Source organism: Hydra vulgaris, chromosome 10 (assembly GCF_038396675.1).
Source record: "Hydra vulgaris chromosome 10, alternate assembly HydraT2T_AEP".
Classification (NCBI taxonomy): domain Eukaryota; kingdom Metazoa; phylum Cnidaria; class Hydrozoa; order Anthoathecata; family Hydridae; genus Hydra; species Hydra vulgaris.
Window position 1 is genome coordinate 30,140,001 of NC_088929.1, and position 26,253 is coordinate 30,166,253.

A 26,253-nucleotide genomic window follows, 5' to 3' on the forward strand; every position below is an offset into this window, starting at 1 on the left:
AGTCAAATTGACTGTTCCTGCACTAACTCATTTTTAATGTTTAAAAATTTCTTTACATTTTTTTTACATTAGGAACTTTACAAATGTTTACCTTCATTTTTGATTTTACTTTTTTTCTTGTTCTGACTTTTTTCTATAAAAATCAATAATTCAACTTATTTACTCATATATAGTATTTCTGATCGGTCTTTATAGATAAAACAAAGTGTAAAACGAAAAGATTTTGATAAATAAATATTTTACCCATAAAATGTAAACTTTGTTTTTTTGTTTTTTTTTTAATTATAAGACCGGAAAATGTTTAAAAACTTTTAAAGTTTTCAAATGACATATTGCATGCCCAAAACAAAACTCTCAAGCAAAAAATATTTATTTCTACAAAAATATAGGTGACTAATAACTATTATAATCATTTGTATAAAAGCAATATAATTATTAAGAGTGGTAAACTTGACTATCTGAAACTAGTTTTTTAATGTCTGGATTGTTTTTTGAGGTAAATAGAAGTATCAGATTACAAAGATGGTTGTAAGTTAGAGTTGACTTATGTTTGCTTTTTATGTAATTCATTGAAGAAAGTGTTTTATCATCATCTAATATAGTGAATGGGTTGATAAAAAGCTAAATATTCTTACTTTCAGCTTTAAATTCTGAAAACCAAGTTTCAAATGACTGTACAAGTTTGGAAATGGCAGCTTTGTACTTTTGAAATGCAACACTGGTAATCTTACTTTTAATGTAATAATTTTACGTGTTGGAAATAGATGAAGGTTTTTCTGTGATAAACTGTAAATAATTTTAACTTGGTCCTAAAAGCATTAATTTGATTAAATAATGTTGGAAATCAAATGTTTTCACCTTGCAAGATATTTAGATAATTTGTTATATCCACTAAAAATGCAATGTCACATAAACAATCTTTGTTTTTAAGAAAGTCGCATTCTAATGGTAATTTGTTTTTTGCTTCCAAAAATTGCAACAATTCATTTTTTAAGTCAAAAAACCTGGTCAACATTTTACCTTTTGATAACTATTGAACAGAACAATGTAAAAAGTGTTCTCTGTGTTTATTTGTTTTATTTTCAAAAAATGAATGAAATTCTCATTCTTTGTTAATGCATGTAACAGCAGTTTTAATGACATGGCCAAATTCCATATCTTTTGAGCACAGCACTTCTTGGTGAATAATGCAATGGTATTTAAAAAGTTTTCTTTGTAAATATTTTTCAAAAAGAAAAACACATCCACTGTGCTTACCAACCATTGCAGGTGGGCCATCAGTGCAAATACTATCCAGTTTATCCCAGTTCAGATTGTGACCATTAGTGTTTTGATTATTAATACATGTTTTTAATGTTTCAAAAATATGAGATCCAGTTGTTGAGGTTTGAAGCTGACAGAGGCCTTGAACAATAACTTTGATGTTCTTGGACAACAAACTTATTGTTGACACATCTTAATAATTGGGTCATTACTGTTAAATAAACCATTGACACATCTTAATAATAATAATAACAATAATTAATCTTGATAATAAAAATAAGTAAACTCATAATTGTGAATTGTCAGTTAAATCACAACTTTCATCAAGAGCTATTGAAAAGTACTTTAAAAGCAAAGAGGCAACAATGATTTGTTTTGATACATCAGAGGTCATTTATTTAACTCTTCTCATAACAGTATTTCTGGAAAGGGCAATATTTTGTGAAACTTTTTAATGCTTGAGTCTCCAGTGTTTTTATCAAAAATAGACATTCCTTTACAATTTCCATATCAGAAAAACTTTTTTTTTTTTGCGCAAGAAGGAGAGAAATGTGGAATGAAGTTCTCATATTTGTTTTCATATCTTACTGTTTTTTGACGAACAAATTTTGTTGAGTTGCCAGTTGAGCTTTTTTTGAAATACAAAACTTGTTCTGAGAGCAGATCTGTAAGAATATCTGTTAGGATATTTAACATTGAATTCATTGTGCAATGTTTTAAAACTTCTTTGCAGATTATATTTTTTCAACAAAGCAATAGATTCAAAACAAACAGGTTTTAAAGATTGAGATAAACAAAAAAAAATTTTTCCCACTCATCTTTAAAAAAGCATCTTATAAGTTCTTTTTTTCTTTATTGTGATGATGAAATTCCTTTTGTGATGATGAAATTCCTTTTGTGATGATGAAATTCCTTTTGTGATGATGAAATTCCTTTTGTGATGATGAAATTCCTTTTGTGATGATGAAATTCCTTTTGTGATGATGAAATTCCTTAACTCATTGCCAATTTATTGCGAAACAGCAATTCAAAAATGGCAAAAAAAAATCTTTTTTCCACCTAATAATGTAACTAATACTTAATTTAAAATTCTAAAGATTGAAGGTTAAGTTGCATGATATTGAAGGTTAAGTTGCAATTTGTGTACATAAACAACAAAATTATTAACACAACTTTTTGAATTTTTTTTTTTGTAATTCGAAATGTAATTCGAAAAATAATAAATGTTATGAAAACTCTAGTTTAAAGTTAATCAGAAAACAAAAGAACTTTTTAATTACTTTCTTTATTATTTAATGAAAAAAATTTTTAAGTCATTTGTCAGTCAATGTAGTAGCACTTCTAATATTTTCTACATATTTGTCAGTCGATGTATGCAAACAATAAAAAAATAAAAACATTCAGAATGTTTTCATTTTTACTAAAAAAATAAAAACATTCAGAATATTTTTAAAAACATTCTAGATTATTAATTTTTGTTTTTGTGGATTTTTAAAAAACAATAATTTATTAGTTTTCTTTATTAAATTTAATGATTTTGACATAAAGTGTACTTTATTTTGTCTTTGTCTCTTTTTTTAAACAAACTTAAAAAAAAAAAGTTGTTAAAAGCTGTTACCACGTTTGTGGTAAAAAATGACTCCTAACAACTTTTATTTTTTAAATTATATATATATATATATATATATATATATATATATATATATATATATATATATATATATATATATATATATATATATATATATATATATAATTTAAAAAATAAAAGTTGTTAGGAGTCATTTTTTACATTTTTTTATATATATATACTTTATAATATATCTTATATAATATACATATATATATATATATATATATATATATATATATATATATATTATATAGTATATATAAATATATATATATTATATAATATATATATACATTATATATATACATTATATATATATATATATATATATATATTATTTAATATGTATATATATATATATATATATATATATATATATATATATATATATATATAAATTTAACACCTGTGGTAAAAAATGGCTCCTAACAACTCTTAGCATTTAAACAAAACAAAGATAAGTACACTTTATGTCAAAATCATGAAGCACACTTTATGTCAAAAATTGTATTAACTTTTATTTTCATCTAAACTATTCTAAATTGATATTCAAGATGGATAGAATAAAGATTCCTCACCTGAACTGCTGGTGTTCAGGTGAGGAATGCCCTTGCAATCTTCCCCTCGTTCATGACTTTACAGGCAATTTTTTGTTTGTTTTTACATTGCTTAAGATCAAGTTAACTCGTTTAGAGTCGTATCAGGATAGTGATGATGAAGATAATGATGATATAAAAATAAAATATATCAATGAATAAGAAAACAAACAAAGTAAAATACCACTTCACGAAAATTGCTATAATTGTTGGTTTTTTGAATAATACTACTCTTTAAATATTGTTGATTTCCTTTTTCATTTGATTTCACACTATGCCATAAGTGCTACAAGGAAAGTATACTTGCTAGATAACTTAAATGTTGCAAAGATGCATCAATTTTTTGTAACTCTTGTCCTGCACGTGAAGTTTCCTATGAAAGATATAGACAAATCTTCAACACTAAACTTAATACTAGCTATAGATATCCAAGAAAAGATATAATGCCTGTGATAAGCTGAAGCAGAAGATACCACATGCAGAGTCAGAAAACAACAGAAAAGAAAGTGGCAGAATGAAGCAAGAACTAAATCAAAGAAAAGCTGCAATTTTCTACAAAAGAAAACACAAGGCGAAAGATCTTGCCCGGAAAGATAATTCTACAGAAGCAGTAATTTTTGACTTTCAAAAAATCTATGCACTACAAAAAAAATTCAAACAGTGTTAATCATAAGCGTCAACAGGAATGTGTCTTGTTTTTAATTTTCATGTGCTGTCAACAGATGATGTATACTTCTACTTTTACGAAGGGACTTACCAAAAATGGCACTGATGATGTGTGCTCCATGCACCTCATAGATATATACATCCCAAAAGCAGTGACAAGACTGAATTTGTTTTGAGATGGGTATAAAGGGCAAAACAAAAATTATGCTCTACTTAGATATCTGCATTGGTTGGTAAACACAAAAAATAATTTCAATCTCAATCTGTTTTTTAATCTGTGGTCACTTGTATTTTGAATTTGACTGTGATATGGTTCTGATCAAACAGTCAAAAGACATGAATCTTCCCAGCCAGTGGGTTCAAGTGTTCAGGAATGCACATGCCAAGTCTTCTCCCTTTACAGTGATCCTCTGTGACCAGAATATAATCAAGGCCTTCAAAGATTTCCTGAAGCCACACTACAAGACAACTTGTCCTTTTAAAGTAAGAGCTTTACAAGAAGCTTATATTGAAGCCACTCATCTGCAATACACCAGCTTCAGAGATTTTTGAAACAGCACCATTGAAACTGTGGTTGTGACCTAAAGACCTAAAGATAAAGAAACATACAATCTTCTGCCAACAAAGCAACATAAGTGTTTATAAACTACCTTAATTCCAATCAGTCAGGAGAAATTCAAGGATTGCAGTGTCTGAAAAAACTATGCAATCAATTGTTAAATCATATAAATTGGAGACTGAAAAATAATTTAACCTTTTTATACTCAGGAGATTGTGTTTCCTTTTGCATTTGTAAACTTAACTACTTATTATCTTTCTCTTTTCTTTTTGTTTCTTTTTTTTTGTTATTTTGTCTATTTCCTTATTATCATTGTTGTTTTTTTTTAATAAAAAAATGTTTAAGGCATTATAAAGGATGCTTTAGACAAATAAATTGACTTGTCATAAAATTTACCGAGACTATATTGTTTTAGCTTGTAAAAAAAAATAATACTCTGAAAGAAAATTTTTAAAGCTTTAAATAAAATACAAAATTATTAATTTTTCAATAGAATTAAATAAATAAATAAATTATTGATCAAAGTCAAAATTAGTGATCAAAAATCTTTTTATACAAAGTCTTTAAAAAAAGGGATTTTAATAGTTATTAGTTGATTTTAAGTCAGAGCCAGAGAAACAAAAATGGTACACTGATGTCTTATAAGAAAGATTAAACAATTTTGTTATAACATCAGATATTATTATATTCAAAACTGTACTTTATATATAAAATAAAAGAAATAAACATTTAATATTTTAATATTAAAATAGATAAATATTAGAATAGTTATTAATAGGCTTAAGTATAGTTAAAATAGTTATTAATAGTCCTTAAGATATCGGTAAACTAATGATAAAAAATAATTAATTAGTATTAGTAATTTCTGTAACTGGTGTGAGTCAGTGGGTGTTTAGTAACTGGTGTGAGTCAGTGGGTGTGGTATTAACACACTATGACAGCTGTTAAGAAATGCTTTAAAACTGCTTGGTAAGCTATTCCATAAATGGGCTGATCTGTTGAATAAAAAGTTTTCTCAACATTCTTGCTTAGTAATTTCTTTGACATGTTTAAATATTTTTGATCATTGAAACCGTTAAAAAAGTGGAATGGTGAAGGCTGTGAAATGCACAATTTTTTAAGATAGCTGAATGTAAATTAATAAATCAATTTGATTTGTTTTCTTCCAAATTTTTTAATCTTAGAAGGACATCGTCATATGTAAAAGTCTTTACTTGTCATAATCAATGTTTCAGTAAAACTTAAATCTAAAGAGGGCAAATAACCATAATTTTTTTTTTACAAATGCAGCTTGAAATTTTTTGTTTAAGTTTTTTTTTTTTTCCCCCTATTTCAGGTGCCCCAAAAAGTCCTTATTGTCTTTTCACAGAGCACCACGGATGAGCATTTGAAAGGAAGTTCACGCTTCCTTCCTTACCGACGTTATAAAGCTTGCCCAGAGATGGCATTGAACCACAGATCTCTAGCTTCTGAGGCAAGCACGCCTCTAAGAAGCTAGAGATCCGGCTGCTAAGATATCAGCATATCCTTTACATTTTGAGTGATTTCACCATTTGCTCTCTTCAATGCATTTATAGAATATTGGATTGCTTGTTGGTTGTTCATTGTTCACAGAAACTTAAGATTTTTGGTAGCTCTTTTTACCAAATTAAACTCAAAGTTTTATCTCACTTTTTTTCTCTCTTTGGCTACCTTTTTGTAAATCACTTTCTATTTAAATTTTAACTCGAACTTTATCTCACTTTTTTAATCTCTTTGGCTACCTTTTTGTAAATCACTTTCCATTTAAATTTTAACACTGGGTCTTTTCATTTACATAGGCAGTTTTTATACTTTAAATTTTGTTTGCTTCTAATGAGAAACTTCTAGCAAGCATTTACCAAGGCTGGTATGATTTTAAGAGAGTTTAAGAGAGTTTAATGTCTTTTTAATTGGATTTAAATGATTAAATGCCACCTGTGTAAAACATTAACATTAAAAAAAAAAATTAAACAGCTAAATTAGGGCCCTGCGAATCAGCATTTTTAGTTTTGAATGTTATTTGAACAAACTCTTTTTGTTACTTCTAGCCCAAATTAACCGCTCCACATTTTGTTAGGAAAGACTATTACGTTTACTGTCAATTACTTCTCCTCCTGCAGAGTTAACTCTTTCTGACAAACAATTTGTAACTTGAACAGCAAGAAAATCAGTGGCAACTTCGGATAATAAAGGGAAAATGTTACATTTGTTTTTCCAGTAGAGAATAGAACAATCTGAACATCTCAATGTTTTTTCTTCGATGTATACAGTAGTTTCAAAATTTAATTGCTGATCTAAAGTTCTTTTCTCTGGTATAGTACGATTTTTAGTAATATGTTCAAACATTTTATCTAAAATTCCATTTGTTTCAGATGAAAAATTTGCTACTTCGAGTTGAATTTCAGTGGGAATCATAGTAATATTTAAATCATGTTTTTTTTTCATATGTCATTGAATACGATTTTACAATTTGTATCAGAAAGGTAAACATTTCTGATTTAAATCAAGGGTCTAAGAAAGTAGCGGTAAGAAAAATATCTTTACTTAATTCAAACCTCATTTCCAACTGCATAGTAAGATCGTCAACAAATTTACATATCCCTTTTTTATCCATTAAACAAAGATAATTTTTCAAAGTTGTAATGTACGGATAAATTAAATTAATGCTTTTTTCCGCACTTAGTATAGTAGTGGCTTCAGATACTGCATTTAAAATAGGAGTGAGTATTGTTAATAACTTGTGTTTCAGTTAGATAAGTCAATGGCACTTTCCTTTTTCCTTTTTTGTGAGCACTCAACTAGAGCAATTTCTATAGAACTATGATTTTTTTAAATCCATTCCAATAAGTTAGAAGTGCTGTTAAAGCGCGTTTCCACATCCATTGGAGGCTTTGACACAGATTTTCCTTAAAGAATATGATTTTTTTGAGAGCTGCCTGTCCAACTGATGATGAGTGAAAAAATCCTACTATTTTATGAGTCTTGCTAATTAATGTCACAAGAATTAGTTGGTTGTGTATAGTTGATTTCACACAAAATTTATGAGCACAACAGCCTAGCCAATCAATTCCAAGAAGTTTAAGTGTGCACGCCATACTGGGAGTAGTATTGGTTGTAGCTCGAAAAATATTATCTGAGTCAATTTTTCAAGTCAAATTTTGACAGCACCTTTCTTAAAATTTCTTAAGTGGAAGTAGCTTTGTGACAAGCATTTATTACTTCCAGATTTACAACTGATAAACAGCATGATTCTAAAACCCAAGAGAATGAAATAAAGTGACAAGTAGAAACAAAAAAGTTATTGCCATTGTCGGCTTTAAAGTGATCAAAAGTGATGCTAGGTTTGGAGATAAACTGGCTCAAATGATCTTCCATCTTCAATTATAAATCTAAGCACTGCATGATCGTAGTTTTTTTTAATGACTGTATCTATTTGAGGTCGACTAAAATAGGAATTCAATGAGGAACTTGTGGATGGCATGATTGTGTTATTGGAATTCTTTTTTTTTTTTGTAGCAGATGAGCGCTTTTTTGTTGCTTCTACGTGAAGTTTTTTTTTTTGTCACGTTTTAAATGGTTCCATAGATGAGATAAAGTTCCAGATAAAAGTTTCTGAACAGAGTACTTTTTGTTGCAATTTTGTTGTTTGCATTGCCAAAATACTCCTTTTTTTTTAAGAATTCTTTAACTGATGATTTTTTAAAGTCATTTTATAGCTTAATGCGAAAATAGCTTGATGTAGCAAACAAACTTTTTAATGCCACAGGAATGAAAACATAAGTAATTTAAATAAAAAAATGATTTTAAAAACTCAAATAATTTTTTTCGAATCAAATCTCGAATCGAAGCAACTTGCAGGGCCCTAAACTAAATAACACGAATTTTTTTATCTATTGTTATTATTATTACATTATACAATCAATGCAACAGAACAACAACAAAAGATTCTTTTATTTTCTAAAATTAATATAAGTAGAATGTAAAACCAAATGACACAAAATATCAATTAACAACTAACATCACGCTAGTTTATTAGTAAAGTTGTTAATGATTATCTAAAAGAAAAATTCATAATTCTTATTTTTTTTAATAAAAAATACAAAAAACTAACCTTTGGGTTTAATATCAGCAACTTCAGGTTGACTTTCATTTTCAAGCACTAAAAAAAAAAGCTACACACAGCCCTGTCAGCTTATTTGATAAAACTTGCATATGCTATAAAAATTCTTAGTAAGCATTATTATCTAAAAATAGAAGATGTGCAAAAAAGGTAGTACCAGAAGAATACCATAAGGAGGGCCTTCAAAATATTAGTGCCTAATCCAGATCATTATATTTTCCTTAGAAGTAAATTTCTTATCAAATCTCATTATATTTTCCTTAGTAGTAGAATTCTAATCAAATCTCTTTATATTCTCCTTAGAATTTCTAATCAAATCTTCTCATATTCTCCTCTGTAGTGGAGTTGTTTTTTCATAAAGCAATAGTGAAAATAAAGTTATCACCTAAACTAAATATTCTAGATATCATATTTTATTTCAGATAACATGTTTTATATGGTTTGGATATATACTTTACATACTCATTGTTCTGCATTAAAAAATTTTAAATCAATAATGTACTCATTAATCTTTTTTTAAATTTTTTTATGGTTTCACTTTTTAAACAAATGTAATGACTAACTTAAAGAAACAATAATCAGAAAAACAATCACTGACACTTAGAGGTATTGCATAATTAAAATTCATTGTATGTGTATATCTAAATAGTAAGTACAATTTTTGATATGCATTTTTATACCCTTTATAAGGAATTTTAGTTGAAAACAGTACACACAAATAAAAGAAAAATTAGGAATTTTTTCTTTTAGCTGTGTGTATGTTCTTTTATATTTAACTAATCCCCATACATTTAAGTGCGATATTTGCAGAATCCCATTATGAGCACACAAATAATGTTCAAGTGTCATGAGGCACCCCTAAAAATATATAATTATATATATACATATATATATATATATATATATATATATATATATATATATATATATATATATATATATATATATATATATATATATATATATATATATATATATATCAACCCTCGGAATTAGGAAAAATGAGGTCGGCAATAATTTGCCAACCTCAATCTTTTTGAGGTCAGCATCAGGTTGGCAATAATTATTTGATACAAAGGTGCACAGTGGGTCAAACAGCTGTTTTCACGGACATTGGTTCATAACTTTTGAACAGAAAGTGCTATGGGGTTGATTAAAGACTTTTTGGAAAGGCTTTTATGTGTAAATTTTGGAAAAACTAAAAAAAATAATTTTGCTGTAGGATATTTAGATCATAATATAAAAGAATATTGAAAATTTCATAAAGTTTGCTTTTTTATAGGTTATAGCAAAAATACGTATAAATGTTTATAAATATGTATGTATATTTTGTAATAAAAAGACATAGGTACATCAATGGCCAAAATAAGAGAAATTATCAAAAGAAGTACTAAAATGCATAATTTATTCATATGTTAACATTTTAAAATATGTGTCATCTTCAGATAAAATATTTTTAGAGACATTTTGTTTAAGAGAATATTTATCAGAATATCCTCATTCATACCAAAATTTGCAAAATGGTTTTGACTTGAATCTCTTGTCGAAAAATTTTTGATTAGACGATATCCACATTCGGTTAATGGTGTACGCTAAATTGACAATTTAGCGCACACCATTAATTTTTTTGAAAGTAAAAAATTTTCTTGAAAATCTGGTATGTTAGTCCAGTATCAATCTTAATTTTTTGTTATTATTTTTTAACCCTGAATTATAAAGATTTCCCAGAGCACTTTCTTCATTATTCAAGATTAGCGCCCAAGAATGACCAATCAGTTTGTGACGATGGTGTTATACTGATCCAGGTAAATTTATTTTTGTAACAGGTGAAAACTCATTAAATAGGAATAAATAAAAGTCTGTACAATAGAAATATACAAATATAGTTATATTGATCCACATAAATTTTTTTTGTTGAGGAAAATACTCAAAGTTTTGTTTGAGGAAAAGTTGTTTGAGGAAAATACTCAAAGTTTTGTTTGAGGAAAAGTTTTGTTTGAGGAAAATACTCAAAGTTTTGTTTGAGGAAAATACTCAAAGAATTACTGAGAGCACCGATTAGAACTTTTGAAATGTTGCATGATATTAAGCAGGTAATTGTGCAATAATTAAATCCCTACTTGATTTTTTGTGCAATAGTTCTCTAGCTATGTAACCTGTTGTTGTTGTTCCTCTTTTTCCAATTTCATTAAGGTAGACCCATTTTATACCTGTTTTTTTTTATATCTCTGTTTGTAATGAAGACTCTGCTTGCTTCAGAAAGCTATTTGAAGCACTGAAAGGGGACTCAGACCAATCAAAAACACCAGCTTTCACATGTGCAACAGTTTTCATGAAATGGTCAAATATAACCAGTAAAGCATGAAGAACCTATACAAATATCAGTAATTTCTAAATGTAATAACTTTTAATATCAAGTATGTTCACATATCAAAAATATAAATAATACAAGATACCAATTTACTTGTATTGGCTTTACATCACAGATTGGAATTGGTTTGATGGTTTGTCCGGCCCTAGTGATATAATTGGGTTTTTTTTAAGTAAAGAAACGTCTTCCTGTTCAAGTTGGTTAAATATTTCATTCATAGTTATATTGTCATGATTGATTACAAAACTATTTTCAATTCTTTCAATATTCAAACACTAATTTTTTGAGCATGTGTACATGATCACAATATGCACCTCCAACAACACAAGTACAAACTGTTTAAATTAACATTGTTTCTATTGGAAACTTATTGAAAGAGTTATTCTTGAACATACTCTTCAGGCAAGGTTTCCTTTACCAGTCTTGAATTATAAGCCAGCATAGCCCATTTTTTTAAGTTGGTTTTTCTTCAGATGCAGACCTTTGCCAGCTATTCTGAACTATTTTTTTGTGTGCAAATGTCAATTTATCAGAGCCAATTGCCTTAGCAATTACTAGTATACAACCTATTATGTTTGCAGAAATAGTTTTTGATTGTTTATATTCCTCAACAATGAAAATTTCAAATAATTCAAATTCAGTGAGCTTCATTTGTATTAAACTAAAAGTATAAATATTTTTGTTGATTCATTGTCTAATAACTATTTAAACAAAATGATTTAAACTTAAAATAATATAATTCAAATAATAAACAAGTTTACATGAAAAGTAAAAATATTATCACTATATACACCACAAAGCCTTCAGTTCTGATTTTAACTCTTGCAATTTGTTCATTTTAAAACAGATTTCAATGCTGCAGTATTTTTTTCAATTAATGGTGGTCTAACTAGATTAAATTTAGTCAAAAAAAAAGTTCAATAGAAAAGAGGGCTAGGGAGGGGGGGGGGAGGTATTTGTCAAAAATTGGACTTAATCCTTTTTTAACTTTCTAGACATACACTTTTACTGAACACATCTTCCCTCTTATGAAAATATGTACAAAATAATGTAAAACTATTTACATTAATATTTTTTAATATATTTTACAAAAAGTTTAACTAAAGGGGTAGGGTCATTTTTTTACATTTTTTTTAAAAAGTGCAAAGTTGGAACAATTTAGTTAAAAAGCATCTTATTCCTTTTTGTTATAGGAGTTTTAAAATATATGGGTTTACTAGTGCCAACTTAGCACTTTTTGAGATAAATTATTTTTTCTGATAAAAATTAGTTAAAAAACACTAAAATTTTGCTAAATTTTTGTTGTTTGATTAGGTATAACATGTAAAAAAAATTTTGTGCTATAATCTATGATGTTAACATTCATATTTCCATAAACTGCAGTCTACATACAGTTATCACATTAGCACTGCTTATATAGTGACATTTTTTCTTATATAATGCCAAAAATGACTTTTATGTATCATTTATACCTACAACATATTTTTTGCAACAAATTTACATTATTCAAATTTGTATACTTCCTGAACAAATTATGCTTTTAAATTAATTTTTTTTTATGAAATGGAAATTTATTTGCCCTTCAATAACAACTAAGTTAAATTTATTTTGGTAACATTGATTTTTAAGCAATGTCCACTTTTTGGCCCGCTGTGAGGCGTGACCATAAAACATAGAAAGGAGGTCGGCAATTTTTTGCCGACCTCAAACACTTTCAGGTCGGCAGTAATGTTGGCAGTTAGGTCGGCATTGCTGAATGCCGACCATAATTCCAAGGGTTGATATATATATATATATATATATATATATATATATATATATATATATATATACATATATATAAAATACTTTTAAAGATATTTTTAATAAAGTTGTTTATAGTATTATTTTGTGACTGATTCACAACATATTTAGTCATAGACATACTACTTACCTTTAAAAAAAAAGAAGAAAAACAAATAATAAAAAATAACAAAAAAAAAAGTACATGAAATTTAAGATATGATAGTTTTTTTTTTGCAACCAACTGCTAAAAATTAGGCATATAATTTTGGAATTGAGCACCCAACACTCATTATCTTTCTTTAGCTAAAAAAATTTGACTTTAATATCAATTCCAAAAACCTTCATAAAAAACATACAATATAATCAAATTGTTTTTGTTTATTGAAATATTAAGTACATCAGCAACTTATAATTTTTTTTTTTAATTTTTTAAAAATTATTGTGAAAAATAAACATTGATTCTGCTCCAGTGATAACTTTGATAGCATATTGATAATTTGCAGCAAAATCTCTTAAAGTTAAGCATTTGATTTGGTGATATTTTTTACAGTTTTTCAAGTATCTACTTTGCGTTTTTTAATATATAAACTTGTGGTAAACCAGGGTTGCTATTCAAATTTTAAAAGTTTTTACCTTAGTATTCCCTGAATAAATAACGTTTTCCCCTGAGTTTTTCCTAATTTTCCCATAATCTTTCCAGGTTATCTCTAAAACTATGCTGGTAAATAAAAAAAACCATAAACCATCGTGCAAACATATTAAAAGTTGTGGAAATGTATAATATTTTATATATTTTACATAATAATGGAATTCAAAAAATAGTTTTTTGGTAAGTAACTTTATCAAAAAGTTTCTCGTTTGCATTAACAGTTCTAAAACTAGATCTACCCAGCCAGCACAAACACATAATTTACACTCTTTTCTTGAATTACTTGGTTTTTCTAAACTGATTTAGTACTGTTTATGGTCTGGCTGACATAATAACATTAATGTTTTTGATATTATTAGTGTTAAGATGAACTTTTGGGAATTTATATGACCTTTTGTAATGCGATGAGAAACTATTGAGTCAAATATTTTCATTTAGAATTGTTTTGTTTATACTGAAATCCCATTCTACCAAAGCATGGCTATCATTGATATGATATGATAAAATAAGAAAGCTCCTTATTTTTGATTATATTCAGTTGATGAAAATAAAAAAATTCTAAACGAGCAGTTATTACATAAAAATATATTATGTTGTTATATAAAAACTTAATATTGAAGCATAGCATTATCACTTTTTGTTTCATTTAAAATCTTTTAACTAACAAGATGATGTAACAATGTATATTTTGATTCAATTGATAATGCTTCGAGTTAGAATGGTTCAAAACAACTAGCATTCGTTACAACTGCAGAGTATAGTGGGATGCATTTTAACACACTTTTCCATGGCTTTTGTGAGAAATAAAGCAAATTTATTTGTAACTTTTTTTATAAAGATCCAATTTTTTAAGATTACTTGATTTGCAGCTTTGAATTACTGATGGTTTAAATAAAGCCAAAATATTTGTTATAATTGCCTAAGATCATTGCACATATATGAAATAATTTCTTGATAAGTCTGATAGCGTCAAGTAGGTTTTGAACAAGCATTTTGCAATGTTACTATCTGGAAACACTAATAAATGATTGACTATGTTAGCAGATGTATTATGACAACTCATACATAACAGTTGCTAGTACCAATTTAATTTTCGATCTTGTTTTCATCAAAAGTAACAAGTTCCAAAGTTATTTGCTATAGCTTTGTTGTTAGCTGTAGCTTTGTTGTTAACTGTAGCATTGTTGTTAGCTGTAGCATTGTTGTTAGCTGTAGCATTGTTGTTAGCTGTAGCTTTGTTGTTAACTGTAGCATTGTTGTTAACTGTAGCATTGTTGTTAGCTGTAGCATTGTTGTTAGCTGTAGCTTTGGCCAATTGTAGAACTTATCAAAATAGGGTGAAAAAGTGATTTTAGATTTAGCAAAAATATTTAATGGTGTTTTTTTAACCTTCATTATGATTTTTAATTGCCTATATTCTCAAATTTGACAAGCTAAATGTTTTTAAACAACTGCCATATTGACCAAACTTATTTTTATCAGTCTTGACAAGCCATTCTTTATATTCTAGGTAGGTTAGGCAACCATTTGAAAAAAATGTTTTATCCATTTTAATTATTAATAACTCTAAAACAAAATTTGGGGGGGGGGGGGGGATAATAACTGATTCTACTAACAACCATATTATGAATTTGTATAGTAATGTTATATTGTTTATTATTGTTTATTATTGTTTAATATCATTTATTATTTATTCATTAAATCAAATTTTAATTAGTATTGTCAATCTAATACTGATAATCCTACTAAATATAGTTTAAATTAAATAGCTATAAAATATAAAATCAAATTTAATTTTGGAAACAATAAAAATATAACATAAAATATACATTCTTATTAATAGTTACACATGAAGGAGCTTACATACTTTTGTTTGAAAAGTTGTAACCAATGCAAACTGGTATGTCCTAAAAACTAATACATTCTATCAAAAAAAGATGGAGGAGAAAATTTCAACAGCTTCTGAAAGAGTATTTTCAAATGCAGGTTCAATTAAAACAAAAATAAAAAATAAGTTAAAATTTTGAAACATTCATTTTATTTTTATTTTTTAAAAATATGTTTTTAGAAAAAATATATTTAAAAGAACAATAGAATCATTCAAAATTAATTATTAAGCTTTTTTTATATTATTATTATTCTTCATTTTTTTAATACATTATATTAGTTTGGATAAACTATTCGAGTATTTGAACATTTTTTTATTTGATAACTGAATAGTCGAAAAAGCTCAAGGAATTGGATAGAAGTAGCCCATCAAAACAAAAACAAAAGCTTCAGCAAAGGGTTACTACATTAACTAATATCCCAGTGCTATTGCAAGAAGAAAAAAAAATCTAGAGTTTTTACTTTTTATAAAAGATTTGCCTTTTGCAAAGCTATGCTATTGGGTTGTTAGTAAATTATTTTCAAAAAAAGATACATTTTCATTTTTCTTTTAAAACTCAAAAATAATATTATTAGGCTTAATGTATTTTGATCACAACAAGTTCAAGATTAAATACAAAAATAACAACATGGTGTTCATTAATAAATACATTTATAATATATTCATAAAATATAAAGTTATGAAAAATATGTTTAAAATACAGTCAGTCTAATTAAAGGCAGTGAATTGGCTGTCCATGTGTCAAGAATTTTTAATTAAATTCTAATTATTGCATAAAAATAAATGTGTAAAAACTGTTATTAAATCATAAACATATATAATTTTAACCTTTGGGTTTAATATCAGCAGCTTCAGACTGGCCTGCAACTTCATTGCTAAGCACTTAAAAAAATAATAATAAAAAGGCAATCTGTATATACATCTAACTAAATCTAATTTTAGCCCTATCAATATATTAATAGCAATACATTTGTTTAACCTTTTTATCAGTTCATAATACAAAGACAAGAATGACATTAAAAAGTTTTAAAAAGTTCTGAATGTCTGTGAGTTGATGCTAAAAGAGACTTTCAGTTTCAGATGCAGTAGTAACTGACTCAATTTCTGTTTATTTTAGCTAATTCATTTTTTCTTCAGGACAATAAAATAGATTAAAAAGTAATTATGCGATTTAACTCATGTAACTTTCAAAACTATCTTTTGGTTACTAAGCAAGCATTAAATATTGTAAAAAGAAATTAAAACTTGAAATGAAAAATTTGTTTTTTTGAAAGATGAAGCAATTTTAAAATATTCTTTAGGTCCCTATTTTATTTTACATAAAGAAAACAAAAAAACAAAAAAACAATTTTCCTGCAAATTTTGTTTCTCTTCCTATTTTTTTGACAACTAGTAATAAAAGTAACAATTATTAATAACTTAATAAAAGTTTTAGTTTTTTTTAAACTTCAATCTCTTTAGTGTTTAAAAAAAAATCATTGTAAAAGCAACTTATTTGATGTGCATCATTTTTTTTTAATAATATTAATGAAAAAATACATATATACACAGGGTCCCGAAGAGGTCTCTCATGGGGGATGAGGGTGTCATATATGTCTTTCGCCAACTAGAAACACCAAAAAAAAAAAAAGGTCCTTGATATTTGACATTTGCCAACTATATTTTAACTATTGCCAACTCAAATGATAAATGTGCTAACTCAAATGCATATATAACAGCTATGGGGGAGGGAGAGGGACCCTCCCCCACCCCCATTTGTGACGGCCCTGTATATACACACACTAACTTATTTAACATAATTTATAAAATACCATCTTTAGCGATTTTCTTTATTGGAGGACATAGTGATGGTCGCCTGCCACCAATGAAGCTTAATCGTAAACGCCTTTTTCTTGGCATAACTATCTTATTTAAACCTAAAACAAAATTATGTTTTGAAAATTGTGTTATGTTTATTAAATATTCTAAGATAAAAGCACAACAGCAACACAAAGTAGTAATTATTTTGTTTTTAATGCTTTTATTAATTTATTACTGTTCTGATCTTTAAGAACATTGAGCACTATATTTGTAGAATACACTAACATAATTTACATATATATACATATATATACATATATATACATATATATACATATATATATACATATATATATATATATATATATATATATATATATATATATATATATATATATATATGTATGTATATATATATATATATATATATATATATATATATATATATATATATATATATATATATACAACCCAACGATACACTAACATAATTTACGTATATATATATATACAACCCAATGATACACTAACATAACTTACATATATATATACATATATATATATATATATATATATATATATATATATATATATATATATATATATATATATATATATATATATATATATATATATATACAACCCAATTAGGTAAAATGAGATTGGCAATAATTTGCTGACCTCAATTTTTAAAGGTCAACATCAAGTCGGCAAAAAAAATTGATACAAAGATCTTACCATAAAACATTGAAACTAAATTTGGCAATACCGACCTAACTGCCGACCTCAAACATTTTGAGGCCAGCAGATAGGTCGGTATTGCCAAATGCTGACCCTAATTCCGAGGGCTGTATATATAAATATATATATCACTATAACTTTTTAATGCAAACTTTCAAATATTAAGTTAAAGCATCTTTTCTTGCCTGAACCCGAGAGAGGAGAACAATGACTTTTCAGAAAGAAAAAACATGGACTATAACAAAGAAAATCACAAAAGAATTACAGTTACCTATAAGGCAGTTGTAAGAAGTATGATGATGATGTAAAATTTTAATTAAATCATACATATATGATAATAAGATGAAATTTTAGTGAAGGGGTCAGCATTGTCTGACCTACCTAAGGGAAATGATGAGGTATTCTCCAGATAATTCATATGTAATATGAATTATCTGGAAAACAAATTAGGAAGTTGACTGGCGGTAACAAAAGATTCCAACAAAGTAAATGTTACTAAATCCAAGACATCAGAGATTTTTTTTTGATGATTAATAAAATCATCAAAGAAAAATCTCCATCAGTATGATCAAACAACATCAAAAAAAGTGTGGTCTTAAAAAGAGTATTTTTGTTGTATTGTTACCTTTACTTTTTAATGTTTTTATAATGTAGGAATAATCACACTTAAATTTCTTCATAATTTTTCTTGTTGAAGTTCCAGATCAGTTGTTCCAGAGACCTTTTAGAAAATAGATATATCTAGCAACCGTAAATTTTGATTTGCAAGAAATACTATTTTCAGATGTTCACTGTTATTTCGCTTCCTACATGTCATTTGATGGTTCTTTTATTATAATAGTAATCTTTTATTGTAATTAGAGGCAACAAAATACTCTAAAATGTTCTTAAAATTACTTCAAAGACTACAAATATTTGTAAAAAATAGATAAAAAATGATAATTTCACTTTTTGTATGCATTATTTACATTAATAATAACTTTAGTTTAAATTATGATAACTTGATTTAAACATATAGAGAGTACTTAAGTAATATCTATGTAATTACCTAATCTTTGTTAACAGACCTAAAGTTGTAACATAAACTACCTAAATAAGCCTGAACTGTGCAAACCAAAAGCATTAATATTCTTTATGTATCTATACAAGCATGATGGGATCCAAAAAGAACATTTTTATTACAAGAATAAACTAAAACAACCCTCGGAGTTGATGAGGAATGAGGTCGACTAACAGTTTGAGGTCAGTCAAAATAAATTGCTGACCTCAAACTGTTAGAGGTCGGACTCAAGTTGACAAAAAAACATTCACACAAAGGGCTTACCATATAACATAGAAACAAGGTCAGAAATTTTTTGACGACCTCAAACACTTTAAGGTCGGCAGTTAGATCAGCATTGCCGAAAGTTGACCCTAATTCGGAGAGCTGCTAAAATAAAAATAAATGAAAAATGTTTATCTAAATACTATAGTTTTTGTTTTTTTGATCATACATTATGCTTTAATGCTTGCTTTATCTAAATACCCTGATTGATTTCTAAATCATGCATAATGATTGAATGGTCAGTTTATCAAATACCTTAAACATTGTCTTTTTGAACCTGTAAAATAGTTATGCTTTGAATCATGCTTCCAATAAAAACTGAAAATTAATGTTTGTTTATAAAATAGCTAAAACCAAGTGTAAACAATTAGGATTTATTTTAATGCTAATTATTTATAACTAATTTATTTTTGGATTGGCGCAGCGGAGTGTACATTCATTGATTTAAATATGTAGAACATGCAAAAAGTGTACATACATCAACTGAATAGACAGAATATGTAAAGAGTGTCACTATATTGACTTAGGATTTTGGCTAGTGCAGGCAATCGAAATAAATTTTTGGTCTTGTTTTTTATTTTTATTACAGATTATGGAAAACTTTCATAATCTGTAATAAAACCAATGTCCAACCTCTATGGATTGTATGTATGTATTAGTAAATGACCAGGGTTGATATTTGACCGGGGCTGGGGCCACGTTTGATAAAATATGGCCAGGGCTGGGTTTGTGACCAGGGCTGCATAGATATTTATACATCCTCAAGTACTTATTTTTTATTCAAAATTCATGTTATATTTTGTATATATATGTATATATAAACATTATTATGATCAAAATGATCCTCATAATCATCATTACCATCATCATCATCATCATCATCATCATCATCATCATCATCATCATCATCATCGTCATCATCATCATCGTCATCTTCTCTTTCAGAAAATTACCATCATCATCATCATCATCATTGTCATCATCATCATCATCATCATCATTGTCATCTTCTCTTTCAGAAAATTACCATCATCATCATCATCATTGTCATCATCATCATCATCATCATCATCATCATCATCATCATCATCACATCATCATCATCATCATCGTCATCTTCTCTTTCAGAAAATTACCATCATCATCATCATCATTGTCATCATCATCATCATCATCATCATCATCATCATCATCATCATCGTCATCATCATCATCATCATTGTCATCTTCTCTTTCAGAAAATACTACACCTTATAAATAGTAAAGTTTATATAAATATGAAAGGATATTGTATGCCAGCATCTGAATAAATAGCAAACATATGTTTATATTCATAATATGTATGCATAAAGCGCATCTCAGAAGCTTTTATTCCTTCTGGACTAAAAGTTTGGAAGTTTTTATTCCTACTTTTCAATTTCAAGTCAAACCTCATTATACTCTATATTTTTCACCATATTGAGCAATTGCTTTATTTATCATTTATTTCATCTTTTTTACAAAAACATCTCTCTTTAGAACAAATGTCTTTTTTTTATTCCAAGAAGCCAATGTAAAAAGGTCCAGTCTGATATTACTAAATCTTGTTAAATACTACTAAATCCTGTACCTTATATCAGATGTTAGGTTCTAGAGACTTTTGACTAGTCTTCTTTTTTTTCTTTTTTTTTTGTTGTTATTCACCTCCTCAAGGCCAAGAAGGCCACTAAAGATGAGGGGGCTACTGAATAGTGGTTATAACCTTCTCTCAACTCTATAACTCCAAAACACGAACCTCGACGAACTAGGCTGCTGCGCGGAGAAACAAGTTAAGCACGGTTCTACCAGGGACGTGGTGGGGAACGAACTCGGAGCCTCTCGCTTATGAAGCGAGCTAATTTTTTTAGCCAACAAAACTCATTTATTTACTGCAAAAAAATATTGCAATAATGTTGGTATACCTATATTGATGAATAACAACCCTCTTACTCTCAGACAAAGTCTAAAAGCACATTGTAAATGTAATGCGGTTGTGGTGTAGTGGAAGAGCGCTCCCGTCATAAGCAAGAGGTACCAAGTTGGATCTGCACCACGCCCCTGGTAGTATATTTTTCTTTTATATACAACCTACAACTTTTCAAGTCTTCAGTTAACCATTTCCTAGTATTTTTACTTATTCTCTATTTTAAGTATGTATGTATGTATGATCGCACTCTATTTCTGACTACGCATTTAATATTTTATTGCGACAACTTAAACCTTGGCTTTTTAGATTTTTGAAAGCGTTTCAAAAATGTGCTAAATAAAGTATGAGGTAATAAAGCGAGAAATTGCTTTTAAAGATTGTATACTATAAAAGACATTTAAATTATCAAAAGATATTATATTGCTAAAAAGTGTATTTTTTACAATAAATATAAATGTTTTTAAAACAATTTGTACAATTAACTTTATAAACAACAATGAAAACGATTTTTTTTTAAACTTTTTAATGAATCCATAAACTTAATAGTCGAAAACATGAAAAAGTTATTTTTTTTTAAGCTATGTAAACCTTCTAATAAAATTTGTTTAAAATAAGCTAAACCCTTTTAACTAAAGTTTTAAAACACTATTAAATAAATTATCATAGAATATTAAATAAAACTTTTACTTATTTCAATAGTTTTTGTTTTTTTAATGATGAATAAGTTTCCATAAGCTTTTTTTTATAATACTTTTTGATAATTTAAATAAAGTTAGTTTTTTACTAAACAATAATTAGATGGAAGTTTTTTTTTATTTAAAAGAGTTCGCCTAATATAATAAAAACATTAGAATAGATTGAAGTTTTATAGTTCGTTGCATTGGTTTGAAAGGTTATTAACTGAAATTTTTTGTACAAGAAGAACTTTAAAAAAATCTGCAAATTTTTTTTAATGTTTCATTAAAATTATTTATATATTTTTTTTTATTATTTATTTATGTATTCTTTTTTTGATTGATATATAAAGAATACATGAATAAATAAAAAATATAAATATTTTTATTTAGATATTGAAAAAAAAAAGAAAGAAAGATTTAATTGCAATTCTCCTCATATAAAAAAAATCAGTTAGAAACTCGTCAAACCAAAGCAACGAGTTATTAAACCTTAACGTAATCGCAAAATAATTTTTTATTAGAGCTTCAGTTTTTCAGATTTATAGTTTATCATTTTTAGAGATTTTAATTTTTTTTTTAATTTCTCTTTTTTTAGAAATTTTTTTTTTTATATTTAATTTAGCCTGTTTATAAATTTTTTTTCTATGTTAGTTTTTTTCAGTGTTTTTTTTTAGAAATGAATATTGACCTAGATATTTTTTAAAAAAGTAGAAGAGCTCAGCTATTTTTTAATGTTATTTTTTGTATATTTATCAAACTTTATAATGGTTTTATTGATTTTAAAAAATACCTTACTGTTCTCACATCAAATGAATGTTGTTGTTTTTTTTAATATATTCTCCATTATTTTTATACCTATCTCCTATTCACCTGCCAAATTTCATTGAAAAAAAATGTATTGTTGATACCTTTCTACTCCTGGCAGAAAAGGTAGAAATTAAATGGAAGGAGGATATAAATGTTTTTAATATTATCTTATTTTAAATATTTAATTAATATTATCATATTAAAAATAAATATATAAACATATTTTTTAGTATTGTAATTTACTTACAATATATTACAAAACTCAATATATTTTTATTATAAAATTTAATCTGCATATGGTTTTGGTTGACAATAACAAAGCAAACAATAACAGTTATTGCGCATTTTTTGTTACTTCTATTAAAGTGTTGTTGTTGTTGTTTTTTTTTGTTTAAATTATTATACCTAAAAAAAAACTCTTTTGAGTTATATTACTTGCTTACTTAGTTATTATTTACTTTTGCTATCTTTAGATTTATTAGAAAAAAGTATTATTAGGAAAAGTTAAATTTTGATTTTTTTATTCATTAGTGTGAATATAATTCAATTATATTCATTTTGAGTTTTGTTTTTAAAGTTAGTGTTACATCTACGTATTGTTGCAAAGTGTGTTATTGTTTAAATTTGTTTTACTTCTTTTTCTATATTTAGAAATTATTTTTACTCGTACTCTCATTACAAGAGAGTACGAGTAAGACAATTTATATTTCAGCTATTATAATTATCAATTTGACTATAATTAGTTGAATGCATTGAATAGTGTTGTAATTTTTAGTTAGGTGCTGCTTAAATACCAGCCTTATGTTTTTATTTTTTTTATTAGGACTTTTTCTTTTGAGAAATAATTATGGATCATTTAGTAAATAAAATAAATTTTAATGATTTTTGAAAACATAATTTTGATAGTTGCTAATATCTTTATATATAAGGTAACCAGCAAGTGTTGTGAAATGAAAATTGGTACCACAAGTGTTGTAACTTGCATAAAGGTAACCAGCAAGTGTTTTGAAATGCGCAATTTTTGATAGACAGGTCTGGCTTACCATCACATGGTGTCCATCATTAAAAATGATTATTATTCACTTTCATTAGTGGATTTTAAAACTTTAATAATTTAAAAGTCAAGACATTAAGTACAATGTGTATTTTGTTTCCACTAATACCTATAACTTTAAGTAATATCTTTTAAAATGCGAAAAGAAAAACTTTTTTTTGACCACAGTTTCTTTAACAATTTTATGTATTCAAAATTTGTCACTTAAAACCTTTTTACTCTTTTTGAATTGTTCGATTTTGGTATTTTTTTTCACCTTTAAAATACTGTATTAATGCTCTTTTCAAGGATAAATAACAATCTAATATTAATTCAATTTAAAAATGCCGTGTCATATACAAACATACAAATAAACAAAAAATGGTTTGCAGTAGAAAAATTTAATGTTAAACAGTTATCTAGGCACTATTATGACCTGAATTATTTTGGTTGGCATGTTCTGTCAATTTGATTTTCTTATTTTCTTAAAAGCCCATGCAAATGAGATTGTTTTCAACAATTCTCATTACCACTATTGCTGATAGTATCGGTTGTAAGTGTTTTATATATATATATATATATATATATATATATATATATATATATATATATATATATATATATATATATATATATATATGTATATATCTATATATGTATATATATATATATATATATATAAATATATATATATATATATATATATATAAATATATATATATATATATATATATATATATATATATATATATATATATATATATATATATATATATATATATATATAATAAGTATATAAAATTATACTAGAATTAATAATTGGTATTTTAAAATGTTAATACATATTAACGGAACAATTATATTCAGTTTAAACGTTCTTAAAAATAAATAATTTCATCTATTTTTGACATTTGAAGTTTTTATTTAAAAGTCTTTGATTATTTATGAGCATAATTAAAACAGAAACTTATCAAAATAGACTTCCCTCGGTTTTCTGTAATCATTTTATCATAAAAAGTAATGTTTAACAATAACTGAAAGAAAGTGAATTTTTAAAAACTATCAAAAAAAAATTCTGAATACTCATTATATTTACAAAATATTCAATACAAAATTAAAATAGTATAAAATATACAAAACCTTTTCGTAGCACACTTGCTTTTGGCGCTTACGGATGTAAACAACAAGAGCTCGTTCAGTCAACGAAACTGGTTTCTAGGAAGATAATAAAGAAAACGAGACTAAATATTGCGATAAATATCGACTAAAAATATAACTTGGCTAAATGAACAGAAAAAACACACATACAAAACTAAATAAGCACACACAATGTCTACTCGTGACACTAGTATTTTTTTCAAATTAGTTGTTTGACTTGTTGTTGACAAGGTGGAGGGAGAGGTAAAAATTATCAAAACATTGTTGACATAATTACTGGACATCCCATTAACTTATTATTTTGGTGAAAAACGTAAAAAAACAAAAAAATTTGAAAAAAAGTTATTTAGACAATTGAATCTTATAGAATTCATAAGTAAAAGTAATTTTTCAAAAATAATATTAGAATATAGAGAATATTCTTCTTAAACACCTTAAGGCGGAATACCCCTCAGAAATGTAAAAATTTTTACACAAAAAAAAAATAATTTTTTTGTTCAAAACTAACTAGATATTTATAAACTGAAGACCATTTTTTTAAATTCTGTATATTTCTCTAGAAAATTAAGAATTTTAATTTAGGCGTCTCTAACAACCGCGACGGTTATGATTTTTGATTGGTCCTTAAATGATCATTAAATTTTTAATTTTTCTTAACTTGAAAAGAGTTCATCAAAACAAGTACATCAGTTTGTTTCTACTTTATTTTATTCAGAACATCTATATTTTCATTATTTTAATAGTTTTGTTTTATTTTATTTTTTTAAAAACTGTTTTTTGATAAGTTTTATTTTTAAATCTCCTCTCAAATATATTTCAATTTCTATTTCAACAGTTTTTAGCCTAGTTTTCAGCAATAGTATGTTTTTATATGATGTATGCAACCTGCTAAAAGGGAGTTATTAAACATTGTAGATTTTAAGAGATTTGCAGGTTCAGCAATAAAAAATAGCTAAGTAAAATAATATAGATATTATGTATAATCCTACATGAAAACCAACCATCCAATATAAAAACTTTTAGCAGGTTGCACAGATCAAACTATTTTTATTCATTCCTCAAATTTTCATTTTGAAAACTCTATCAGATTTTTTTGACAGCGCAAAGTACATATTTTTTATATATTTGCCATTGTATATGGTAGTCATGATTACATAACTACCTTCGTTTAGTATGATCTTTTGTATGGACATTTTCAATTTTGTCAATAAGGTTTC

General features: G+C 26.3%; 1 protein-coding gene across 3 annotated transcripts in view; it reads right to left on the bottom strand.

Annotated features, from left to right (window-relative positions):
- LOC100205117 (uncharacterized) overlaps positions 1-25,119 on the bottom strand; it is a 25,689-nt gene extending 570 nt beyond the window's left edge. The window contains exons 1-5 of one of the 3 annotated variants that reach the window (XM_065807749.1): positions 25,019-25,119; positions 17,363-17,467; positions 16,380-16,433; positions 8,850-8,897; positions 92-133 (exon numbers count right to left, since the gene is read on the bottom strand). In XM_065807749.1, coding sequence (XP_065663821.1) covers positions 92-133; positions 8,850-8,897; positions 16,380-16,433; positions 17,363-17,450 — 232 coding nt within the window. In that variant the 5' untranslated portion in view covers positions 17,451-17,467; positions 25,019-25,119. The remainder of the gene's footprint in view (positions 1-91; positions 134-8,849; positions 8,898-16,379; positions 16,434-17,362; positions 17,468-25,018) is intronic. The other 2 variants (XM_065807751.1, XM_065807750.1) reach the window with 2 other exon arrangements.
- Positions 25,120-26,253: the final 1,134 nt, after the last annotated feature.